General features: G+C 46.6%; 1 protein-coding gene across 1 annotated transcript; it reads left to right on the top strand.

The window, feature by feature from the left end:
* The first annotated feature begins 808 nt into the window (after positions 1–808).
* Positions 809–7,433, top strand: btg1 (B-cell translocation gene 1, anti-proliferative). The gene is made up of 2 exons (XM_018747520.2): positions 809–1,222; positions 4,351–7,433. Exons 1-2 carry the CDS (start codon positions 1,078–1,080, stop codon positions 4,761–4,763), a joined length of 558 nt encoding a protein of 185 aa, XP_018603036.1. The 5' UTR covers positions 809–1,077; the 3' UTR covers positions 4,764–7,433.
* Positions 7,434–22,475: the final 15,042 nt, after the last annotated feature.

Here is a 22,475-nt window from a genome sequence, read left to right as displayed (position 1 = left end):
TTGATTTTTACGCACTGTAATCTCAATATTTAAGTACTAGGGCAACGCCTTTTCATAATTCCTACTTTTAAAAGTGCATGTTTTTTTCTCTGACCGACAGAAGTAGTCTGGGGACGCTCAGCGTAAAACATAAAACCTTAAACTCTTACACTCAACGCGATAACAGGAGTGTGTGGAGAAGCTCATTTCAAGCACGTAACAATATATATTTACCGCACGCAGTGGGGCACTGCGCATGCGCCAAGGGACGAAGGCGGTGCATAAAAACACAGTTGTGCAACGTGTTTCAGTGCCGCAGTAACTGCTGTTTTGTGTGTGTATGTGTGGGTGTGTTCATTCCCTGATCTGTAACTTCGCCTGTCCAGGGTTAGGAAGCGCAATGGCTAGAGTTTCCACCTTGAGCTCATAGGGTTCAGATCCCACCTTCTACTGCCGTACCCTTGAGCTTAGGTAGGTTAGGTACGGAATTGCTACTTCAAAAAATTACCCTCCTCCTCGTATTATTCGGTAAATAACGGAAACTAACAGTGTTAAGTCGCTTTGGAGAAAAAAGGGCTCCTAAGAAATAAATGTAACTGTGGGGGTGTTCCCTCGATCGCGGCTAACGGGTCCGTCATGCGGAGGGGTTCAGGCTCGTCGCCGTGCCCCATCACAAGCTTTGTTTATTTTGAGAGGTGACGCAAAAGGCCCCGCCCTCCGACTGCGCCGTCACCTTGATTCCGGTTGCTGATTGGTCTGCCTTTCTTGCCTTCGCTACTGGTGTCACTGTGGCACGTCGGCGGGGGCTGTATAAGAAGCACTTACTGCACCGAAACGATCACTTTGGTGGAAGAAGGTCTGGGATTCGAAGGTGGCGACGTGGCACCTTCACGATCCCTGCTCCTACGAGTAAAACAACATCGAGCAACCCCGCGCCGTACCGTTCAGGTACACTTACCCTTCGAAACTTCCCCACCTCGACAAATAAATGCCCAGCAAAGGTCTCCAAGAAGTAATACCTCGAAGAAACACGATTCCGAGCCCCAGCCCGAGTCCGAGCAGAGGATACGGAGAAAAGACGCAAAGACTACCTTATCCATGCACACGCTTCGTGCCCGGGGCACCATGAAGCCGGAGATCGCCGCCGCCGTCGGGTTTCTCTCCAGATTCCTGCGGATAAAGGGACATGTGAACGACCGCCAGCTGCAAACTTTCAGCCAGTCTCTCCAGGACATGCTGGCAGGTAGGCGTGTGCGCGCTCGCGCGTCTCGCCTGTCTCTCTCGCTTTGAACATTCCGTTCAGGTATTTTTTTGAAACCTTCATAAGACACAAAGAGACACGGACGTCGTTCTGGTTTGTTTACCAATTTGTGACAAAAAAAGTATATGACGCGTACGACACGAAACAGGCATAACTTATGCCATAAGTCAGTGCATTTACCACTGCTATCGACACGAATCCGCGAACACACGCTTCACTTGTGTGGCTCTGAAAGCAACTTGCTTATTTTCAGCGTCCAGAGGCGCGCTTGTTCTTATTACCTACGAAGACTGAAGGTTTATACTGTACGGAAAAGGACGAGCAGAGCGCTCCCGAGGGAGCTGTTCTGTGGAATTACGTCATAGCTACACGGGAACGCGCAGGGCGAGCTTCGCCTTCGGGACGGCCAGTATACCTCAAATCTTTCATTTAGTTCAAAACCACTTTCCTCTCCAGGTTGTACATGTCACACATGATATTATAGTACAAGTACATTTATTAATTTAGCAGACGCTCTTCTCCAAAGCGAAGCTACTTACACATAATATTTACTAATTTATACAGCTCCGGGCAGTGTAACGTTGTAAGTACTTCAAGCAAGCCAAGTACCCCCGGCAAAGGCAGCAGCTGGTGCCCCATATATATATATTTACTCTCCAGTTTACTCCAAAATACAGTTATGTAAATGACGACAGCAGCAGACTGAGAATTAATACGACGTAGTCAGTGTGATGTGAAGTATCCTCAACTCAAGTCGGGTAATGTTCGGAATGAGCGACTTGTGCCAATAGTGTATCATGTATGTATGTTAGGGGTACATATTTACTTGACGGAAACTGTAGATTTTTCACAAAGCATATTATTATTGTTGTAAAGAAGGTTGTACAGTAGTACCCAAAAACAGCGGTACGGTAAAACAGGACCGTGTGACGCGGCCGTACAGCGCGTGGAAGGTGCGCCTCGTCTTGCGCACACACCTGCTCGCTTCTCCGCGAGCGGAGCGGATCCTGTGCGGTGGACAGTCCACGCGATGACACACCGGTCCCATCTGTAGCGCTTACTTAATTTAAATGGCTTTCATGCGTCAGCAGACACAGATAGGACAGTACAGTTTGGGAAGGGTTTCTGGGGGATGGAGGGGGGGAATCGGCGGGTCAGGTATTGGGGACAAAATATTAATAATAGTACTTAATGGAGTTATACACAAATACTGGGGCTGACACTGAACGCAGTGCTGATCGGTCCAGACATACATCCCTTACCTTGTTACACCCATACCTACAGTGAACCACCTTACAAATGAACGAGGAAGATGATTCTTGCTTTCGCTGTTGTTGAAGAGGCGTTTGGTATGAGACCTACTCTTGGCTTTGGATCTTGATTATTGTTAAAACTCGCCATAGGGTGTTACTTAATGTCTTACCGTTTTCCTGTTCTGGAGGAGTCATTTGTTTTAAATGAACCTTAAACGGCGGAGCCGACAAACGATACACACCCTGCTGGGTTTTGTTTGTTTTGCTGCCACATTTGGAAATTTTCCGGGGAGTGCAGGTCAAGTTTGAAGAAGCCATCTAGAGGAGGTGGTCTCCCAGCGCTGCCAGACTTATCAACCCTTCGAGTAAGAAAGGGGTAAAATGATAAATAGATGTTAAATAGAAGTTTTGTAGCATATTATGAAGGACTCTGTTCTGTACTCTAGTGAAAGTTACTACAGTATATTGGGATCTGCCCTTCAGCGTTCTGGAAAGTCCCAGGATTTCAAAAGCTTCAGCCGGGATATCGGTGCATCCCCCCCACCCCCCCTCCCCTTAGCACAGGGGAGGGTTGTTACGCAACGTGCCTGCCAGGTGTGGCATGGCAGCCTGGGGTCTGTGGCCTACTTCAGAAGTTTGAGAAGGGGCACGCCAGTTTAACTAGCATATAAGCCATGTCAGACACAGGAATGCTGCATGGGGGAGGGGGAGGTCTGCGAACTCGTACCTAACTCCTCTCCCATATCGCCAGGCTGAGCTGGGTTATAATTAGGATCTGATGCAGAACTTGCTGTAGCATGAGGCATCTAATGTATACATCATGACTACCAGAGAATACAAATGTGTAGAAATTGGATCAATTCAAGATGTAGAAACGTAGACCGGGGGTGGAGTTTTGACTGCTGCTTGAATGTAGGCCTGAGCTACATTCTTGTTGACTTTGTTTATGGAAAATGTACTGTACAGTGTTTGTGGGCGTTGGAATGTGTGAAAGATTAACGAGATTAGTTGCGAGCTCTGGCTGATCACGTTCTCAACCATCCTCCTTTTCTGGCAGTTGACAGGACAGTTGCGTGTCCCGAGATACAACACGGCACTGAAATAAGTTCATAAAATAACATTGCACCCTGTAGCCGTAAGAGTAAGCAAGTACTATTATAGATTCTCTCTTTAAGGCTTAATCTGACAGTTGTACAGCAGCGACGTATTACAGTAGAATAGTCTGTCTGCTATTGATGAAATGGTGCACAGGTGGTGGCTTCGTGGCTTGTCCTGCTTTGGAAAAATGTCATGTTGATCTTTGCCTTTAAATAAGGTGTTCCTAAAGGACTTTTTGATGTCGGCCTTCAGCTGCTTGGGTCTGTGACGCAATCTTGGGACCTGCTTTCCCTCACGTAGGCTGGGAGATAGCTGGGCTGTGGGGGTTTAATGGACTGAGCCTGGGGGCTATTTATACTACTGAGGACCCAGTCCTACTTGAATGTCTGTCCATGTCTGTCCACAGCCTGGCTGAAGGATGTTACATAAAAATAAGCTCACACAAACATTCTACAAGGTCTTTGTTTCGTAGTTGTGTAATATGAAGAAATTGGACTCGGCTCTCATTTACATGTGTGGTAATGAACCACATCAAAGATTTGCCTTCAGCCGTCAGGGTTATTTATTTTTTCCAACTTCCTTTCAAGGAGAATCATAAAACTGTTAAGTACTTCATGTGATTAAAATGCCCAAGGCCTGCTCTTAATGTGCCTTTAGCTTTGTCACCAAAACATGAGAATGTGAGCACTTTATATATTTTCCTGAGGATTTCCTTCATTTGTTGCATTAACACCCTTCCATTTGTGACTCTTTCCACAGAGCAGTACCAGCACCACTGGTTCCCGGACCGGCCCTGCAAGGGCTCTGGTTACCGCTGCATCCGTATCAACCATAAGATGGATCCACTGGTTGGCCAGGCAGGCCAGCGCATTGGACTTTCCATTCAGCAGCTGTATGGCCTCCTACCCAGCGAGCTCACCTTGTGGGTGGACCCCTTCGAGGTGTCTTACCGCATTGGTGAAGATGGGTCCATCTGCGTGCTCTATGAGTCCCAGCCGACTGCCGTTGGAGGTACCGCTTCTGCCACCACCTCCTCAGCCACCAGTTCTGCCTCTGCCTCCCCCGGGGGACTGTCTACCCTGGTGGACAGCCGAATCAGCTGCAAGGAAGAGCTCCTGCTGGGCCGGACCAGCCCCTCCAAAGCATATAACATGATGACTGTGTCCAGCTAAGGGCTCACTGCTTCATCACAAGCAGCTGAAAAAGAGAGGAAAAATGAAGATGAGTTAAGGATGTGGTCTATCATTCAGGGGATGGAAGTTGGAAACAGTTTTTTTTTTTTTTTTTTGTCTTTTTTTTTCTGCTTTTTATTTCCCTCTTTTTTTAATTTATTTTTTGCTTTGGATTCTCAGAGGGCACTGGTGAGGTGTCCAGCTTGCAGGGCAGCTATGAAGATCTCTGTGGCAGGCAGGTTGGGGGAGTGTCAGTATGGATTTTGCACTTTGGGGCATCATTGTTCCGTTTCTCAAGGCCATCTTACTGTCCATACGGTCCCTGTCTGATGGTCTCATTCAGTTTTTACCGTAAAAAAAAAATCACTTGTTTGTTAGGGTGGACAGAGGGAGGGAAATTTTCAAGAAAACAGATTTAAATTTCATGGAACATTTTCTTTTTGGGGTTCTGATGTTAAGTGTATAGATGAACTGTCTAAGCTAATGAGTGCTCCTTTGTCAAAACTTTTTGGCACATCTCTTGACTTCAGAACAGCCAAAGTTAAATCCCAGGAAGGTCATCTCCAAGTGTTGAGGTGTGCAGGTAAGGTTTATTGCAGGACACCTGAGCTCTGGTTGTAACTTTTCGACTGTAAAGCCTTTCAGATGCATTTTTGAAGATGTCCATTTCAGAAACCTGCTTTGTCAAAACTGAATGACAAAGACAAAACCTAAAATGGCAAAAGGTAAAGAATCAGTGTGACCCCCCCCTTTGCCCTATTTGCACTGGTTTACCAAGTACCTTGAAGTCCCTGACCACAGTGCTCTGAAGGGATTGTTTTCTTCCTTACAGTTGATGTTAAATGCACTTTGACATTTAGATTGTATGGGATGTATATTTTAAATGAAAGTAACTGCTGCATTCCATTCTTTATAATGAAATGTTTTCTGAAGATTTGCCTGCAGGTTTAGATCAGTATGTTCTGTTGGCTGTTTCCACACCTGGTAGATGAGTCTGTTTTTAGTGCAGTTCATTTGATTAGATTGCAGGATCTTAATGTTGTGTTTGAGACCCTGTTGATTCTGCTTTGAGTCAGGTTTTGCTCTGCGGAGTTTATGGATGTTTTTGTGGACGTTTCCTTCTCACTGCCAAAGTGAAAGAAGACCTTCTGCTTTCACAAAACACTGTTGACTGGAGTAACCACCATGTGTGATTCTGTCTGCCCCTCCAGACAACTCCTGGACCTCAAAGGACGAGAGTTTAGAACTTTAGGGGAAAATTCCTTGTATCATTCAGTTTTTTAGGACTATATTATTGCGATGACTCCATTTGTGCATCCAGATGTCTTGTGTATATTATTTGCGTCATTTGTCAGATGAGAGGAGAAAGTGCGATCATTACCTGACTCCACCCCCCTTGTGTAGCAGTGCACCGTTTTTCACAATATCAATCGTGAACAAGTGTAGGGGTGTGTTCATAGTGATGGACTAGTGGTTGTTTTCAGGTGTAAGCCTTGAGCAGTTTCCAATAATGGCCACCTTGATTGAGGTTCTCAGTCTCTCCTTTGCTCACCCAGAGCGTGCCATGCCACATATCACACTCCCCTGCTCAGGTGCACAGGGCCACACATCGACCAAGGGCAGCTAGGACCCCCTGGGGTCCCCCAACCTCATGCTCGCACCTGGCAGCGGTGAGCCAACCAGCACACGCACAGTGCACGCTCTCTGACCTTTCACTAACCCTGTAGTGGTCAGGAAGAAGGGGTTGATAATGCTTAATTGGGCAAATGTGACAGTGGGGGCAGGACTGATGCATAAGAAAAGAATCTGGCTTTTCATTCTGGCTGGTACAGTGTTTGTTTGGTTTTTTTTTTTTTTTTGTTTTTTTTTTTTTTCCCTTCTTCGCTTTTTTTCACCACCCCACTCCCCATAAAAACAAAAATGTGCATATTTCCCATTTTGCTCATGGCTTTTAGAAATGTATTCTGTAATAATGAGAAAGGAGTTTGATATTCAGCACATAAAATGCACTAATCTGTGAGTCAGTCATGAATTCCTGCCACAAGGAGTCTGTCCTGGAATGTATTGATGAGCCGGCCTTGGCCCCTGGACCTTCCAGAAGCCCTTAGCAGACAGCAATACGTCCTTAACCATAAACCTAGGAAGAAGGAGCTCTCTATTTTTCACAAGCGTGTCAAGCAGAAGCCTTTCAGATGGGCCCACGTTTGTGGGCGTAATGTTATGCATATATTATAGATTATGCCATCATGCAAAAATGTGTGCTTGGAATTTGTGCAAAACATTGCCTGTAAGAAACTGATGTGCTGTGATACTTAAAATTGAGATTCTTCTTTTGGTCTTATGTTTTGGAATGTATTATTGTCACTATATCTGTACTAAAGGGTATTTTGGCAAGGACCAAAGCAATTTTTTTTTTTATTTTAATTTTTTTCTTCCCTTTCCCCAGTCTCCAAACTCTGCTGATAGTCTATAATCCTTTATTTTTTAATTCTTACATGATTTTAAAATCTTAGCTGCATAAGTGAAAAGCTCTCCTGTGATTTCATGCCAGTACATTGCTGTTTGTTTTACTTTTCCTTGGGGACATCATGATGAACTGCTGTAAATTTGTACAGTTCATGTAAATTGATTGTGAGGAAGTTGTACAGATTTCTATATTTTGGAAGAATTTTTTTTTTTTTTCCCTCTGTAATAAAAGATTTCCTATCTTGGCAGTATCCTTTGTGGCTTTAGTCTTTTTTTTTTTTTTTTTTTTTTTTGCAACTTAAAGTGGGTGCTATTAAAGCTCTTGAAAAAATTGGAGCTGAAATACAGATTGTGTTCATGTCATCTTAATGAAGCCCTGTGTTCCACTTCATGTCCTTCAATGTTTACCAGAAGAGGTTTAACCAAAAGGCCAAATGCAGGCTGAACTATCGGTTTGCAGAATTACCGAGTTCACGTTGCATTCTGTGAGATGAATGTCACGATGAGCGTTGTATGGAATGAGCATGCGTATAGAAATAGCCCAATTAATAAAAACACATGCGTGCAACCTTCTGTCACACGCTCCAGCATCTTGGACTCCTGTTTTTGTCTAATTAAAAATTGCAGTGCAACAGGAGGCATGAGTCACCGATTCTCGAGCGCTGTTGCTTTTGTCACGACAACATCGGAAAGGGAGTATTGGGTTCACGACTTCCCCATGAAAGCAGTAAATCTGCTGGCCATGTACTTGTAGTGCAATCTTGGGTTTTTGGTTTGCATTTTGCTCAGTGAGTAGTGAGTTTTGCAAGAATTTGGTGCATTGTCTTTATGACCCTTAACTAGAATTTGGTTACCATTTGCTCAGATTGGTATTTTTTTTTACAGGCTTATGAAACATTCGAACCCAATCAGACAGGTGGCAGTTTCTGTCAAAGAGAGGATCAGCTTCCCACCATCATGGGCTGAAGATGGAAGCTGATAGCTTTGTGGTACAGCAAGAGCGCAAGGCATCCAAATTCCTGAAGAAAAAACCGGCTCCGGTTGTGCCTATTAATCTGGCTGATGCCACCTGAGATAGAAGATGACCACTTCTACGAAATCAAAAAAACTCAAAAAAGGGAATCGGTGTTTGTATTGGGGTAAAGCACAGTAATGTTCTCAAGTTTCTGGAGCAATCTTTTAGTATTTGCTGGTGCTAAGTGTGGTGGGGGAAAAAAAGCCTTGTGACTCTTGGTAATGGAGGTGGGAAAAATGGGCTTGGCAGGTGGAGGCTGACCCCGTGGAGAGCTACGATCTGTCCCACACGAAGCCTGTCTGCTGCTGTCACCAGTCACTACATGAAAACTCACATTTAAGAGAACTGGAAAAAGGCCACAGCGGGTAGAGAATGCAGTGTGATGGAAATATAACTAGCAAAACGCGATGGCATTAGGGTGCAATAACTGCAGATGCTTATTTGACTCCAACGCTATTTAATTCAGTTATCACATAAATGCATCTGAAATCTGAGTTTTTTTTCTTGTTTAAACCGAACATAATTATGCCGAACGCTTTGATTAGATTTTTTATTCACCGGTGTCTTTCCTTTTACCGCACGGTTTTGTTTTGCCTGTGGATTTTGCAGTCGCTGTACAGTGTTGTTTAACGCAAAGTGCTCACGAAACACAAGGCGATAATCCGCCATCGCTCTTGGCTCTCTGTCAGATCCCGCCAACACGGGATACGCTGTTCATGCCCGTCACACATCAAGTCCCTCTTTGAGGAAATATCACAGTGGATAGCTTTGTGTGGACGAGATGGCAGCTGGAACTGAGGTCCGAGGCAGATTTACGAGCCTCTGTTCTCTGTGTCACGTGTGTGTGTGTATGTGTGTGTGGGTGTGTGTGTGTGCTTCTGGTGCTGTTAGATCTGGTTGGACTTGCTCGGGCAGTTTTGTCCCCAGAGGCCCGGGCGGCGCTGACATTAATTACAGTGATCCACAGGTGCTGCTCGAGGGGGAGTGGCTGCGGGGATTCCAGATTCACGGACGACATCGTGGGTGTTCACCTGAAGCTTGTTTTCGCCTGTTCTCCATCTGCCTTGTCTTTGTGAGAGATCTCAGTACCTCAGTGGTTTTTGGTAACTTCCTCCCCCAGAGGGTGAAAATGAAACTCGAAGCTGAACGCAGTCAGGCAGTAAAAGCAAATATCATAGTTGGTTTTCCTCACCCAGTGTGGCTTTCACCTTTCAGTTTTCAGTCGCGTCGCCGTTGGCCCTCGATGATGTTTGATTTGCTGCTCCGATCAGACGTCCAGCAAACGCTGCGAGATCGCTCTTCTCTGCTTGTTCTCCAAAGAGCTGAGTCTAAAGGGTAAACATGGTGTTTCTGATTTTGCCAGAATACACACTCTTGCACCTGCACTTCAAGAACACACCACGTTTAGTCTTTGGCGGCACCTCTAATGAATGCACAGAGGTGAACATGAGTTCTCAACTCCCACACAGTAGAAGGGGAAAAAGGCTGGATTGCTGCCTGCCATCCAGGCCTTCTTCTATCGCCCTTTCATGGATTTGCAGTTCACTAAGTGATTGGGCCAGTAAAGAAAAACAAAACAGATTAGCAGGGTATATCCGCCCAGATGGCCACCATGTGTGCTGTTTGTTTTGAAGTTGGCCAAGCAGGCCTGGATAGGGGCTGGTGGAGCTGGGGGGTGCTGGTGGGCATAGGTGGGTGCCAGGGCTTGCTTCTGTGGGTTGCTGCTCTTCGAAATGGCACAACGTTATACGGCACAGCACTGCAAGTTTGACTTCTGTGCCAAGTGGAGCCTTACCCACCGGCGTAAGGTATGACTGGCCGGTATACCTTTTTGTCCCTCTGCTACACTGCCAAATGAGAAAATGCTGGACTGTGATGTCCCTCCTGCCTCCTGTGTGACTATACTTAAGTACGGGATTTGACCCATCACAACAACATTGCTTTGAGGAGGTGGGGTTTCATAGCAGCTGTTACAGGTGGAGATGACTGTACTAATACTAATACTACTAATACTCATTAGGAATCCAGCGTGTGCTTGGTGTTTCGCTTCTATTTTCTTCTTAGCTCCTCTGCTCTGCCCAGATGGGGTCCATCTGCCTTTCACCCTCCTCTGCTGCTTGGTGCCCATCCTCCCTGTCCTCAACAACATTCTCAAAGCCTATGCAGCGATGCCCCTCTTCAGCTACCTACATTCCTTTGGCTTGTAACAGACGTGACAAGAGGAGCAGAGTGCTGCAGCCCTGTTGTCCTGCCATCCTGTTGCCCTGTGATCCTGCTCTCCAGCCCAGATGGGTGTTATCTTCTCCCAGAGAAGTGCTCCATAATAGCTGGCTGCCTGACTGAACACAAATCTCTGTCTTTCTCGTTCTCTCTACGTCTGTCTCAGTTCCAGTCTGTCTCCCTGACTCTGTCTCCGTCTCTGTGTCTCTCTCTGACGTGGTCATTCCCCACGGCTCACCCACCTCTGACCGCCAAACCACAGATCGGTGGTTTTTTGTAACTCTAGGGAAAAACCAGAGTCTGGAAGCCACCGGACTTTCTATTAGCTGAACGTTTTGGTTTCGTTACATTATGTTAGAAACGCTTAATTCCTTCCTTTCAGTCCATCCGACCAAGGCACTCATTAGGGGTTGGGTTGGGGGACGGGGGGTGAGCCAATAGGTCTGTATCCATCACTCCAGCCGATGTGTCTGATCAGCTTTTGAGGTTACCATGACTACAGCCATCATACATTCTGGTCTGTTTTGCCCTTAAGATGATCAGTGTTGTGTAAGAACAAGACTGTTAGAAGACAAGCTGACACTGAGGAGACTATGAGTCAGTGCATTTGTTTGCCAGTGTGTTTCTGCACCTGAAGTCTTGTGTTATCATTTGCTATTGTCAGTCAGTGAGCCAGTCAATGAGTCACAATCAAGAACTGGTTGTCCAAGTCAGGGTCATGGTGGTCCAAAACCTATCCTGGAAGTATATGGTGCTAGGCCAAACAGAGGTCACCCTGGAGGGGTACCAGCCCATCGCAGGGTGTCATTTGATATAACTGTGAATCATTTGACTGCATGTGGTGATAGTTGCTAACATAGTGGTTATAGCTTCTGCCTTTGGCCCTAGAAATAGCAGGTTTGATTCCCACCTTCATCTAGAGTGCTGCTGAGTAAGGTACTTGTCATAAATTGCTCCAGTAAAATTATCCGGCTATATAAATGGGCGAATAATTGTGTCTTAACATTGTAAGTTGCTTTGGAGAAGCGTAATAAAGGCATGATGTGTTGAAGTTTTTCTGCCTAATGATAATTGTAATCATTGTCATAGTTATGACATCGTGCTGAAAACGTGTGTGTTTTGTGAGTCTGCATGTCCGCTATTACCTAGGATCTTAAGGGAATTGGGTTAATCTCCTTCTGCGCATGCCACAGTACCTCGAGCCCTTCCGGAATGTTCCGCAGTGACCGGGGGTTGGTGCAGAGCTTGGGTCAGAGCGACACTGATAGGAAGACTCAAGAAAGCCCATGATAAGAGCAGATCGCGGCAGACGGCGGATTGCGCGCTAAGCAGCGTGCCAGGTCTGCTGATAGAGGCAGCGAAAAGGCCGCAAACTGTCGTTACCCAGCTGCGCATATATCAGCCGCGGGCCTTTCAGTGAAAACACCCACTTCAGAGTCTGACACAGTGGGTCACGGTGGGTGTCTGCACTCATATTCAGCAATCAGGAATGTGTACTGTCAGCAGTATGTATGTGGGGTCCTTGGCAGACAGAGACAAACACGGCAGACACACAGGAATTGTGTATATGCAGCCGCGACGAGAGTCACGGACATTCCCAGAGGTTACACACACGCTTCGTCAGAAAGCTGTCGCTTGTAAACAATAGCACAAGGCAGCGATGGGCCTGCTTGTTTTTCTAGTGATTGTTATTTTCTCTCAGTTCCGCGAACTGAGGAGAGAAGAAAAACCTCATGTACTGAAAGCTTCAGCTGTTTCCTGTTTTCTGTCTCGGAGGACACCGCAGCGAGTCCCTGTGCCCGGCGCTAGCGCGAGGTGGTGAGAAGAGCGCAGAAAATGTGACGTACCGATTCTGAGCCGAGATAGAGGCAGCCCCGGGCCTTCTCGCAGCCTGGCCGAGCTCCCTTCTCCTCCGGCTGGGCCACGCAGGGCAGAAAGGCTTTGCGTGTGCATGACTGCGTGCGGCAGCGACGCGGTTACGGTCATTCAAGTTCAGTAAAACTGTGGTAAAAATAAAAATCAATCAGTCTTTTTCCCTAAAACTCTGCGATAGTGCCCCGGCCTCAGTTAGTCAGCATCTTCCGTAGTAAGAAAAACACCGTTCTTTGTTTTGTGTTACTTGTCTCCGCGGTTTCTGCACAGTATTCGTTTATCTAAATCGATGTTACCTGTTAGGAGATTATACCTGGTTGCAAAGGTGGCTGGTTGGTGAAAAATTCCGAAATGTGTAAATCTGTCAACCCCGAGGCTTTTTATCCTTCTGTTAGCTCTAGAGAGAAAGCTTACATCATCCTCTTCCTCTGTGAAGTTTCAGAACCTTCTTCCAGCACTGGCTTTTCAATGTACATAGTGAGCCTCTCCGCGTTTGTGCGCTTGCATCTGTGTGTGTTTTTGTGTGTATTTGCGTGTGGGCCTATGTGCGTGTGTAGATATGTGTGCCTCTGTCTCTGCATTTGTGTGTGTGTGTGTGTGTGTGTGTGCAGTATGTGTATCTGGTTACCCTGTTTCTGAAGGCCAGCAGCAGCTGACAGAGCAGGATCAGGGTGAAGGAGACAGGGGAGATTAAGGATGGGCCTTAGGCCTTCACCAGATGGTATGAGGTCACCAGACCTTCAGCAGCTGCTCTTCAGCAAGCGCTGGAACACAGCTCTCCGCACGCAACCGTCCCTCGCAGACCCATCACGATGGACAGTCCATCAAATCTGACAGCCCGCAGCTCCCGAGGCTTGCACTGGTAAACGGTGGAGAAGCAACACGTTCCATTTGAATCCACGCTGCTGTCTCCTTCTATTCCTGTTCTTACAATGACTTCAAGTCCAAAGGAAACCCATTAGTTTCTGGTGTCTACACGAGAACACTGGTCTAAAGGGTCTTTCTCATCGGCACTCCTCTTGCTTTTCAAGCCCCTGGTGCTGGACCAGGGGTTTCGTTTCCACGGGAATTGAGCACAGTCGTTCTGTATCAGATCTAATCATTGGCTAATCTCATTTAATAATTTACCTACTTCTGCGAGCTCCTCGAAATGGTCGTCAGGCACACCGAATAGACACGCTCACGCATGCAAACTCAAAGGCCTACAGGAAAGCAGAGGCGAACGAACACTCCTGCACTTGGAGAAACACACATAGATACAACCCAAACAAGGGCAGTGATGAATGCACACAAACACAGAAAGTGCCCCACACTCGCACACACATTCACATTTGTGCCCAGGAACACACGCAGACAAAGCGGTGGTCCATTAAGCAGGAGAAAGACGAGGGAAATGTAAAAGGACAACACCGGCACAGGGGGTGTCCCCCACCGCAGCGGCGTGAATTTACTGTGTTGCACTTTTATGTGATTATTTATTTTTTGCACTTGTGCAGCCACTGCCATATTTTGTGCTGAGGTGAGCAGAGAGGTTCTCCGCAGCCCGTGAGCCTGTGAACGTGACAGGAACTCGTGTCTTGTGACCTGTGTGCGGGAGGGAGAACTGTTTCGGCGTGACGTCCACTGGTTTTGCACAACAAAGTGCTCTTTCTGTAAAGCGGAAGAGGAGCCGCTCGCCTCGGCTAGCAAAGTCCAAGGCTTCCTACCATCCGGGGTCAGGAAGCCTCGGGTTCATCAAAGAGAGCTGGATTGCGTAAACAAAAAGGCAACGAGGCCAAAAGCTTTCAGAGCACAGATAAGTGAAAAAGGAGAGACATCCTCACCATAGCTGTCATAAACAGAGACCAGATGGCAGTGTGCTTTACATTTATTTAGCAGATGCTTTTCTCCAAAGTGACTTACAATTATTTGCCCGTTTAAGCAGGTGGGTAATTTTACTATAGTAATTTAGAATGAGCACCTTGCTTAAGGGTACTACATCTGAAGGAACTATTTGAACCTGAGACCTTTGTGGCCAAAGGCAGTAGGTTTAATCACTACGCTACCAGCTGCCACCGTTGGAGCCAGGCAGCCCATTATTAAGTGTGCGGACTACAGCCTGGCGTCTCCTAACTGACGTGTCAGGAAATATCCATCTGTGTACCTCTGGAGTGTTCTTTCGTGTCCGGATCTGTGTGTGTGTCCATGTGCACGTGTGTTGCCCCTACCTACCGCCCGTCCAACGAGGCACACGTGGACACCAGTTGCTCTCAGCGTAAGCCTCTTGACTCACTGCCCGTCGGAGGGGAAGAGCAGGGTAGATTACAAAGGAGGGTGTGATCAGAGCTCTTGCCGGAGTGGAGTGATGGGAAGGTGTGTGAAGTGGGGGGGGAGGGAGACACACAGGCTACGCAGATGAACAAGTCACTTGTAAACAACTGCCTTCCCCATCTAGAATAAATCTTCAGTGTTTGTGTTCCTCTCCGTTCCTGCGGTCCTTTGATCAGACGCTGGAGAAGCGACAGCTGGGAAAAGGTGAACTCGAATATCGAAGAAGATGACGCACCCGTGTGTTTTCAGTGCCTCCTTACTGCTCACTTCAGCTTAATTACCTGCTCTCAAGTGGCAGGAGAAGCGCTACCGTTCTGTATGTTGTACAGGAAGTACCCATCTTTTTTTCTTTTTGCGTGTTTGTGTGCGGGGGGCGCAGTGGGTTGGACCGGGTCCTGCTCTCTGGTGGGTCTGGGGTTCAAGTCCTGCTTGGGGTGCCTTGCAACAGACTGGTGTCCTGCCCTGGGTGCGTCCCCTCCCCCTCCAGCCTTATGCCCTGTGCTGCCGGGTTAGGCTTCGGTTCCTTGTAGCCCCGTATGGGACAAGAGGTTCAGACAGTGTGTGTGTGTGTGTGTGTGTGACGTGTCCAACAAGAGGGATAATAAAAGACTTCTCGATCTTCCAGGCCCCTGAAACTCCAGCTCAGGGCTTGCTGTATGGGCTGGGTCTCTGATGGGCCACCCCAGGGTGGTGTCTGACCTTGCAGCATGACCAGTGAGAGCTGGCAGCCCTTTAGGCACTCGGGGAGCTGCCGGTCTTTGTTCTAGAACACTCCTGTTTTTACACTCCATTGTTTCAAGATAACAAACCAAAAGGTGGAAAAACATATTTTTACCAGACGAGAGGCGTGTCTTTTATTTCACTGTTAGTGTAATTTTATCATTCTGGCAGCTATTCACTCGGGATCTTTGTACCCACTTTCACCGCAGGCTAGATGGCCTGTCACTCTGTTTACTGTTATGATAATATTCATCAGATGTATAAAGCAGCAGCTGTACGGGGCAGTGGCGAGGTGAGCAGTTGCCAAATGCGTGGGCAGTGCCAGATCAAGAATGCTGTGTGCAACAGCTGAATACAGTGACAAGCAAGTGTAGATATTTCTGCGTCTCATGGTTCAGAGAGGTGTCTACTGAAGATGCATAGTAAGATGAGAACCAACAGCCTGTGGACAGTGGATGTCTGGTCAGTGATGAGATAATGGGCAGTTTTTAACTCAGATTTCAACAGAAAGAGACACCCATAGTGCGACTGGGATTCCACAGGGCCAACGCTGATAAAAGCATGACAATGGAAGGGTTGAAAAGACCTGAAAAGCTGGAATAAAGGCTAAGAACTAAACCCCTACACTCCCTGAAACCATTGAGTAATTTGTGGCTTCTATTTACAGCAATTCTGCCAAGGCGCCATGGCAACGCCACTCTGAAAGAACTGCATCATTTCCACGCATGGCTTCAATACCTAGGCATCCAGGGGCCGTGCTGGATGACGTTGACGAGTGCCTTGACGCTCGAGCAGCCTCACGGACTCTCCCACCATACCTCAGATGTTTCTGCTGAGTGTGATGATGAGCAATGAATGGTATGAATGTTGGTCTCTGCTGAAATTTCAGGGTACCAGTTGCTTTTACAGGAACACCAGCATAAACATGTGTGTGAGCAAAACTCATGGGATCCATGCGTGTAAACAACACCCGCTGACCCACTTTCAGAACTGAGCCACGTCGCATCACGGCTTAAACCAACCTTCATTTAAAGAACAGGAAATCTCACACCTTGTATAACAAACAGAGTCACACCCACTGGAACACCAACACAGACCAACCTAAACATGCGCTCACACCCTGCAAGGCACACGCAGTGAAGCGCACTCTGAAACTTCTTCAGAAGGACCCAGCAAATGAACTCACCCACCGACCCACACACACACACACACACACACACACACACACACACACACACACACACACAAAACACACACAGAAGATCATTCCCCAGACAGGGCTGACCAGCCAAGCATGTGTTCAGCCAAACACATCCAAGGTCTGGCTGGTTGGTAATCTGCAGAGACTGTGGCCTGGCAAACACGTCTAAATATACTCATTACCAGCAAGGGTTCCAGATGATAAGAACACACAATGCTTGCTGGGACTCCAGAAACCCTCTACATTCCTGGGCGTGCAGTGCAGTCTCATGGGGCATCTTCATGTGGGAGTATTTTATTATTATCAGTGAGTACTTGAGGTGACGTGAGAAGGTCAGGGATCTGTTCATCTGTTTCACTCCCCTCCATCATAGTGGTCCACCTCAACAGTCAAACAATCACTCGGTGTGAGGGTTCTAAAGTTTGATGCCATAAGTTTCCAAAAGCTGAATCTTAGGAAGCTCTGTGGGGTGATACCGAGGACTGTGGCTCTGAAATACCAGACTATTTCTGGAGCTTGGTATTTCGGATGCTTTAAAAACTGCCTGCAAAGCAAATAAATACAAGCTATGCTGTCTCAACGAAAAGAGGATCCAGTGGTTAAGAATCTGGATTTGAGCTCCCACAAGAGTCCATCTGTTTCACCCTTGAGCAATGGGTTTAGCTTAATTTTTCCAATAAAATATGCAGCTGAGTAAACAGTGAAAGATTAAAATAGTTATGTGTGTCACCTTCTATTAATAAAGGTGTCACAGATAATTGGTGTTCTAATAATAACAATGACTGATCTGAAAATAAAATTTGTTAAAATAAAATAATTATCTAAGTAATGTAAACTAGGTTGCCAGACAATAGTTTGAGGACAGCCCTGTAGAAATAATACTGACTGTCAACAAAAAGGGATGTGGTAACATCTAATTTCTCAACACCTTCCAGCAGCTCCGTCGTCATAGTTTACGTTAACCGTCATTTATTCACGAGCTCTTGTTGCATAAAGTCAACAATGTAAGGGCAGTCATTTGGTAGCAAAAAAATATTCCCAGCTGTTGCAGGCTGGATAAAGCACATTGCATACAGGATCTAGCTGGAGTGACCTGGTCACTGCTGAAAGAACCAGGCCGCATTTTCCTGGCTCATCTGTCGCCCTCGTCCAGCCTCCTATGAAGCAGTAGGGTGGGGTAGCGCGCTGGCCTCACACTCTGTTGATGAGATACGCACACTTACAAGAAGAAGAACACACTTGTAAGAAGAAATAAAGTCAGGCTGGACTGGCAGGTTGCAAAAGACTACATAAGTAAGACCCTTTGGCTTTGTGAACATATAAGCCCACAGGATCTGAACACTCGTGATGCTCCAGCCAGACTACTGTGCTCCTCCAATGCTCGCTGCTTGGTCATCCCATGCCCAATGGTACAAAATCAGAAGGCCAAAGGTTCTTGGTTTTGGCTTTCATTTTTTAGAATGACCTCCCCCTCCCCTTCAAAGCTGCTGAACTCATTTCACCATACACGAAGAGTCTCAAAACACATCTCTTCTGGACCCGTTTCAATCCCGATCTGCTCCATAAACTTGCGCTACATTATCTATCACAATAACCTTTTCCTAGCATCTACTTGTATAGTTATATATTATTTTTGCAGCAAAACATCATCAGTAGGGTAAAACTAACCTGTCTCACGATGGTCTAAACCCAGCTTAAGTTCCCTATTAGTGGGTGAACAATCGAACGCTTGGTGAATTCTGCTTCACAATGATAGAAAGAGCCGACATCGAAGGATCAAAAAGCAACGTCGCGATGAAAGCTTGGCCGCCACAAGCCAGCTATCCCTGTGGTAACTTTTCTGACACCTCCTGCTTGAAACCCAAAAAGCCAGAAGGATGGTGAGGCCCCGCTTTCACGATCTGGACTCATACTGAAAATCAACATCAAGCGAACGCTTGCCCTTCTGCTCCACGGGAGGTTTCTCTCCTCCCTCAGCTTGACAAAGCACACCTGCATTAATGTGGAGGAAAGTGTTTGATAGATAATAAATGTAAATACACATTAAAATATAAAGCATCACAGCCCTGAGTCCTGGCAATAGAAAAGACTCGCGGCCTCTTCCTGTCTTGTGAGCTCTGTCCACCTTTATATCTCAGGCGAATAGTTAGTTGGCTCTTACCCCTGTGAGCAGAGGTGGTGCGAGATTAAACTGAGATGGTCAGATGGTCTAAGTGCCTTTTCCAAGGAACACAAGACTATTGCTTAGTGCCTCATGGCTCACGCACGATGGAGCCATTATTAAATCTTCATTATTATCCAGCAGCTCTGAGAGCGTTGGTGCCTCTACGTGTCTAGAGCAGGCTGTGATGTTGAGGTTCTGGCGTGAGGGAAAAACAGACAGAAGATGGAAATGTACTGCATAATGCTGTTTAGAACAAGACACTACTCAGACAGATTTTTACTGATCCAGATTTTAGGTGAATTAGATTCTCGTTTGCCCCGCTGAATTGGATCGCTACATTTAGTTGAAGTCCAACAATGGAACATGCATGGTAGAAGTGATGGGTGGAAAAAAGGCAGAAAAAGTGTATTTCAGGGGGCTGGGAGAGGCAGTCTTGCTCTCCTTGTAGATGTCATGGAAACTTCAGCCTCGTCTCTCCAGAGAGAGGGGTGTCCTGTCCTTTCGCTCTGTTCTCATGGCAACCAGGATGGTCTTCCCAAGTCACCCTCCAAAGCAGATCCTATGGTTGTTGACAAAGGAGGTTCTGTTTGTGCTTCTACATTTCACATACTTACGTCACTGAAGTTGCCTTTTAACACATTTCACTGTGCCTCCAATGAAGCTGTCTTTTGGTGGATGTCATATTGTGTCTCTGGCAAGGTTCTCTGCACAGATTTCACATTTTGTCTCCATTGAAGTTATCATTATTACATTTCTGGTTGTGTCTCCAGAGAAGTTTCCTTTTAATTCATTTCACATTTTGTGTCCAGGGACGTTGTCTTTGGAGAAATTTCACAGTATTTTCAGTGACCGTGGCTTTCCGTAATGAGTGACACGTCATGGGTGAAAGCAGGTGTTGTCGTTCTGAGCTTGGAGAGAGAAAATGGTGTGTATGCCAATGACTGGAAGACTGGAAAGGTTGGTATACCAGTGAAAAGAATTAGTAAAAACAAACTTGGTATCTGTAACTTATTTAATTGTATGAAAACATACATGACTGTCTTTTATTATAACTTGTGTCACACAGATGATCAATGTAGTTACTCCTTTCATTTGTGTAATTGCACCACGCTCTATAATTTGCAAAACAGCACATTACACACCCGTCGAGAACGAAGATAGCATTTAACCTTGAACATGACTGTGACTGTGAATAGATGAATTAGAGGCATTCTGTGTGTGTAAATATGTGTGTGTGTGTGTGTGTGTGTGTGTGTGTGTGTGTGTGTAACTATGACCAGCACTTGAACAAATTTAATGGTAAGAAGAAAAAAGTAGCTGAACACCATAAATTCACTTAAAGTATTTTTATTGCTTATAGTGGATTGAGGTTGTGAGAGTATTCATTCATTATTCTGTGTGGGATGAAGGCACATCGAGTAGCACTGCTGTTTTACAGCGGCTGCGTGGTGCGTGAGAACATGGGTTTGATCCCTGCTCAGTCTGTATGGAGTTCTCATGTTGCCTCTGTGGGTTTCCTCTGGGTGCTCTGGTTTCCTCCCACCCTCCAAAGACATGTTGTTTATGTTCACCCATAGTGTGTGAGTAACAGGGACAGTGTGTTCCACTGATGTCTGGATGAGTGACCCAGTGTAAGTAGTGTATCCAGCAGTGTAAATCACCTTGGTGAATAAGGTGTGTGGGCTGATAACACTACATAGAGTTCATTGGAAGTTGCACTGGGGAAAAGTGTCTACTAAATACACACACACACACACACACACACACACACACACACACACACACACACACACACACTTTCTGAACTGCTTGTCCCATATGGGGTCGCGGGGAACTGGAGCCTACCCGGTAACACAGGGCGTAAGGTCAGAGGGGGAGGGGACACACCCAGAACGGGACGCCAGTTCATCGCAAGGCACCCCAAGCGGGACTCGAACCCCAGACCCACTGGAGAGCAGGACCCGGTCCAACCCACTGCGCCACCGTGCCCCGTCTACTAAATAAATAAATGTAAAATTTCATATTTTTAACAGGATTTTAACTTGGGTTGCTGTAAAAAACCAGTTATTGAAAACTATATGCATTTAAATATTCTAAATCTGGATGCCTTGAAGTAATGATATTTTTTTAGTAAAAAAAAAACAATAATATATATTTTTATCTTTGAAAATATTAATTATGTTTTTCAGAACGATGTTTTTCAGAATGGTGTTAAAGACTGGTAGCTTGTTTAAGGCTGACTGACTGAAATCAGCACAGATATAGTTTATCATCGGTTCACGAGACTGACCCCCCCCCCCCCCCGAATTTAAATTTGATTAGAGACAGGGCAGATCAATGTCCCTCCAGTGGACTCGTCCTTGTGTTTCTGTTTTTGTATCTCAGCCTGTTTTGCACCCAGCGAGCAAGTGGACAAGTCCTTCCTTCACAGTCACCGTCACCCATGTTGTTGCCCTCTGCCCGTCTCCCAGACCAGTGTTCCTCTACAGCTCGGAGCCTGGCGAACCCATTGTCCTGTTGCAGTCCGGCTCTCGTAATCCCATCCAACAAAAGCTTTTGACAGTCTGTGGTAAGTAGGTTCAATCCCCCCTCTCTCCTCCTTTCTCTCAGCGGGTTGCCCTTCCTTACGATATCTAAATGCGTGGGGGCTGCGGTGTGTTTGGCAGGGGTCATGGGGTTAATTGCGCTGCTTCTGATGGGGAGGTCAGCCAGGGCAATCTAGAGCGGTCTGGCCAGAGTGTCTGACGCTTCAAGCTGATCTGCAGAACTGATACCACTATAGCGCTGTCCCCACCCAGCCCACAACCCTCTGTGCCCTCCAGCCAACCCAGCACGCCCATCCGCCTCCCCTTGGCCCCACAGCTGAGCGTTGAGTCGTCTGCTTTATTCACACCCCCTTGATGACAGGGATGTGCTCTCTGATTGGCTGCCTTGGGTTTTCCTGTTGAAAACTTAATAGCTGTTTTTATTCCCTTTGAGGGTTTTAAACTCCGACATCAGACATACAGATTTGAGCAGCAAATACAGGCAGCTGCAGTGTTCTGCCCTCCTGCTCTCGACAGTGCACCCGCTACTCTGCTGCTTCATTGACTCTCTCTTCCGAGAAACAAATGCCTTGATGACATTGTTTTGACTTTCCTCTCTATGCTGTCAGTTCCTTCAGGAAATAAACCCATAATAGGTTTGCTTAATGCCTCTGTAATACACAGACATTCTGAAGACATAACAAAACGCCAGATGGTTGTAGGACCGAGGAGCCGGACCTGTGGAGGTGCATCGACGGAATTTAGCTTGGCAATGAAATGTTAACGTTATTTATTTATCCTTCGCCCACACCCTCGGCCCCTACGCTGAATTCAAAGGCTTTGCTGTAGGGGTTCTGCACACTGAAGAACACCTTGCTCAGGGACACGCTGCAAGATGCAGGACGAAGGAGGTATCTAGAGATATGTACATGGCGACCTTTACTGTGCCTCCTATCTGCTGAAGGTGGAGTATTTAAGGAAGAGAAGGGATCCCCCCTCTGCCCACCCTGCATGCTCTGTGGACCACAGGTACACACACACACACACACACATTGACTGAAACCACTTGTCCCAAGTGAGGTCGCGGCAAGCCGGAGCCTAACCCGGCAACACAGGGCGTAAGGTAAGAGGGGGAGGGGAAACACCCAGTACAGGATGCCAGTCCATCACAAGGCACCCCAAGCGGGACTCGAACCCCAGACCAGCCGGAGAGCAGGAC

This window comes from Scleropages formosus, chromosome 2 (genome assembly GCF_900964775.1).
Source record: "Scleropages formosus chromosome 2, fSclFor1.1, whole genome shotgun sequence".
Classification (NCBI taxonomy): Eukaryota; Metazoa; Chordata; class Actinopteri; order Osteoglossiformes; family Osteoglossidae; genus Scleropages; species Scleropages formosus.
The sequence above is the reverse complement of the archived record's forward strand: the minus strand, read 5'-3'. Positions and strand labels throughout refer to the sequence as shown.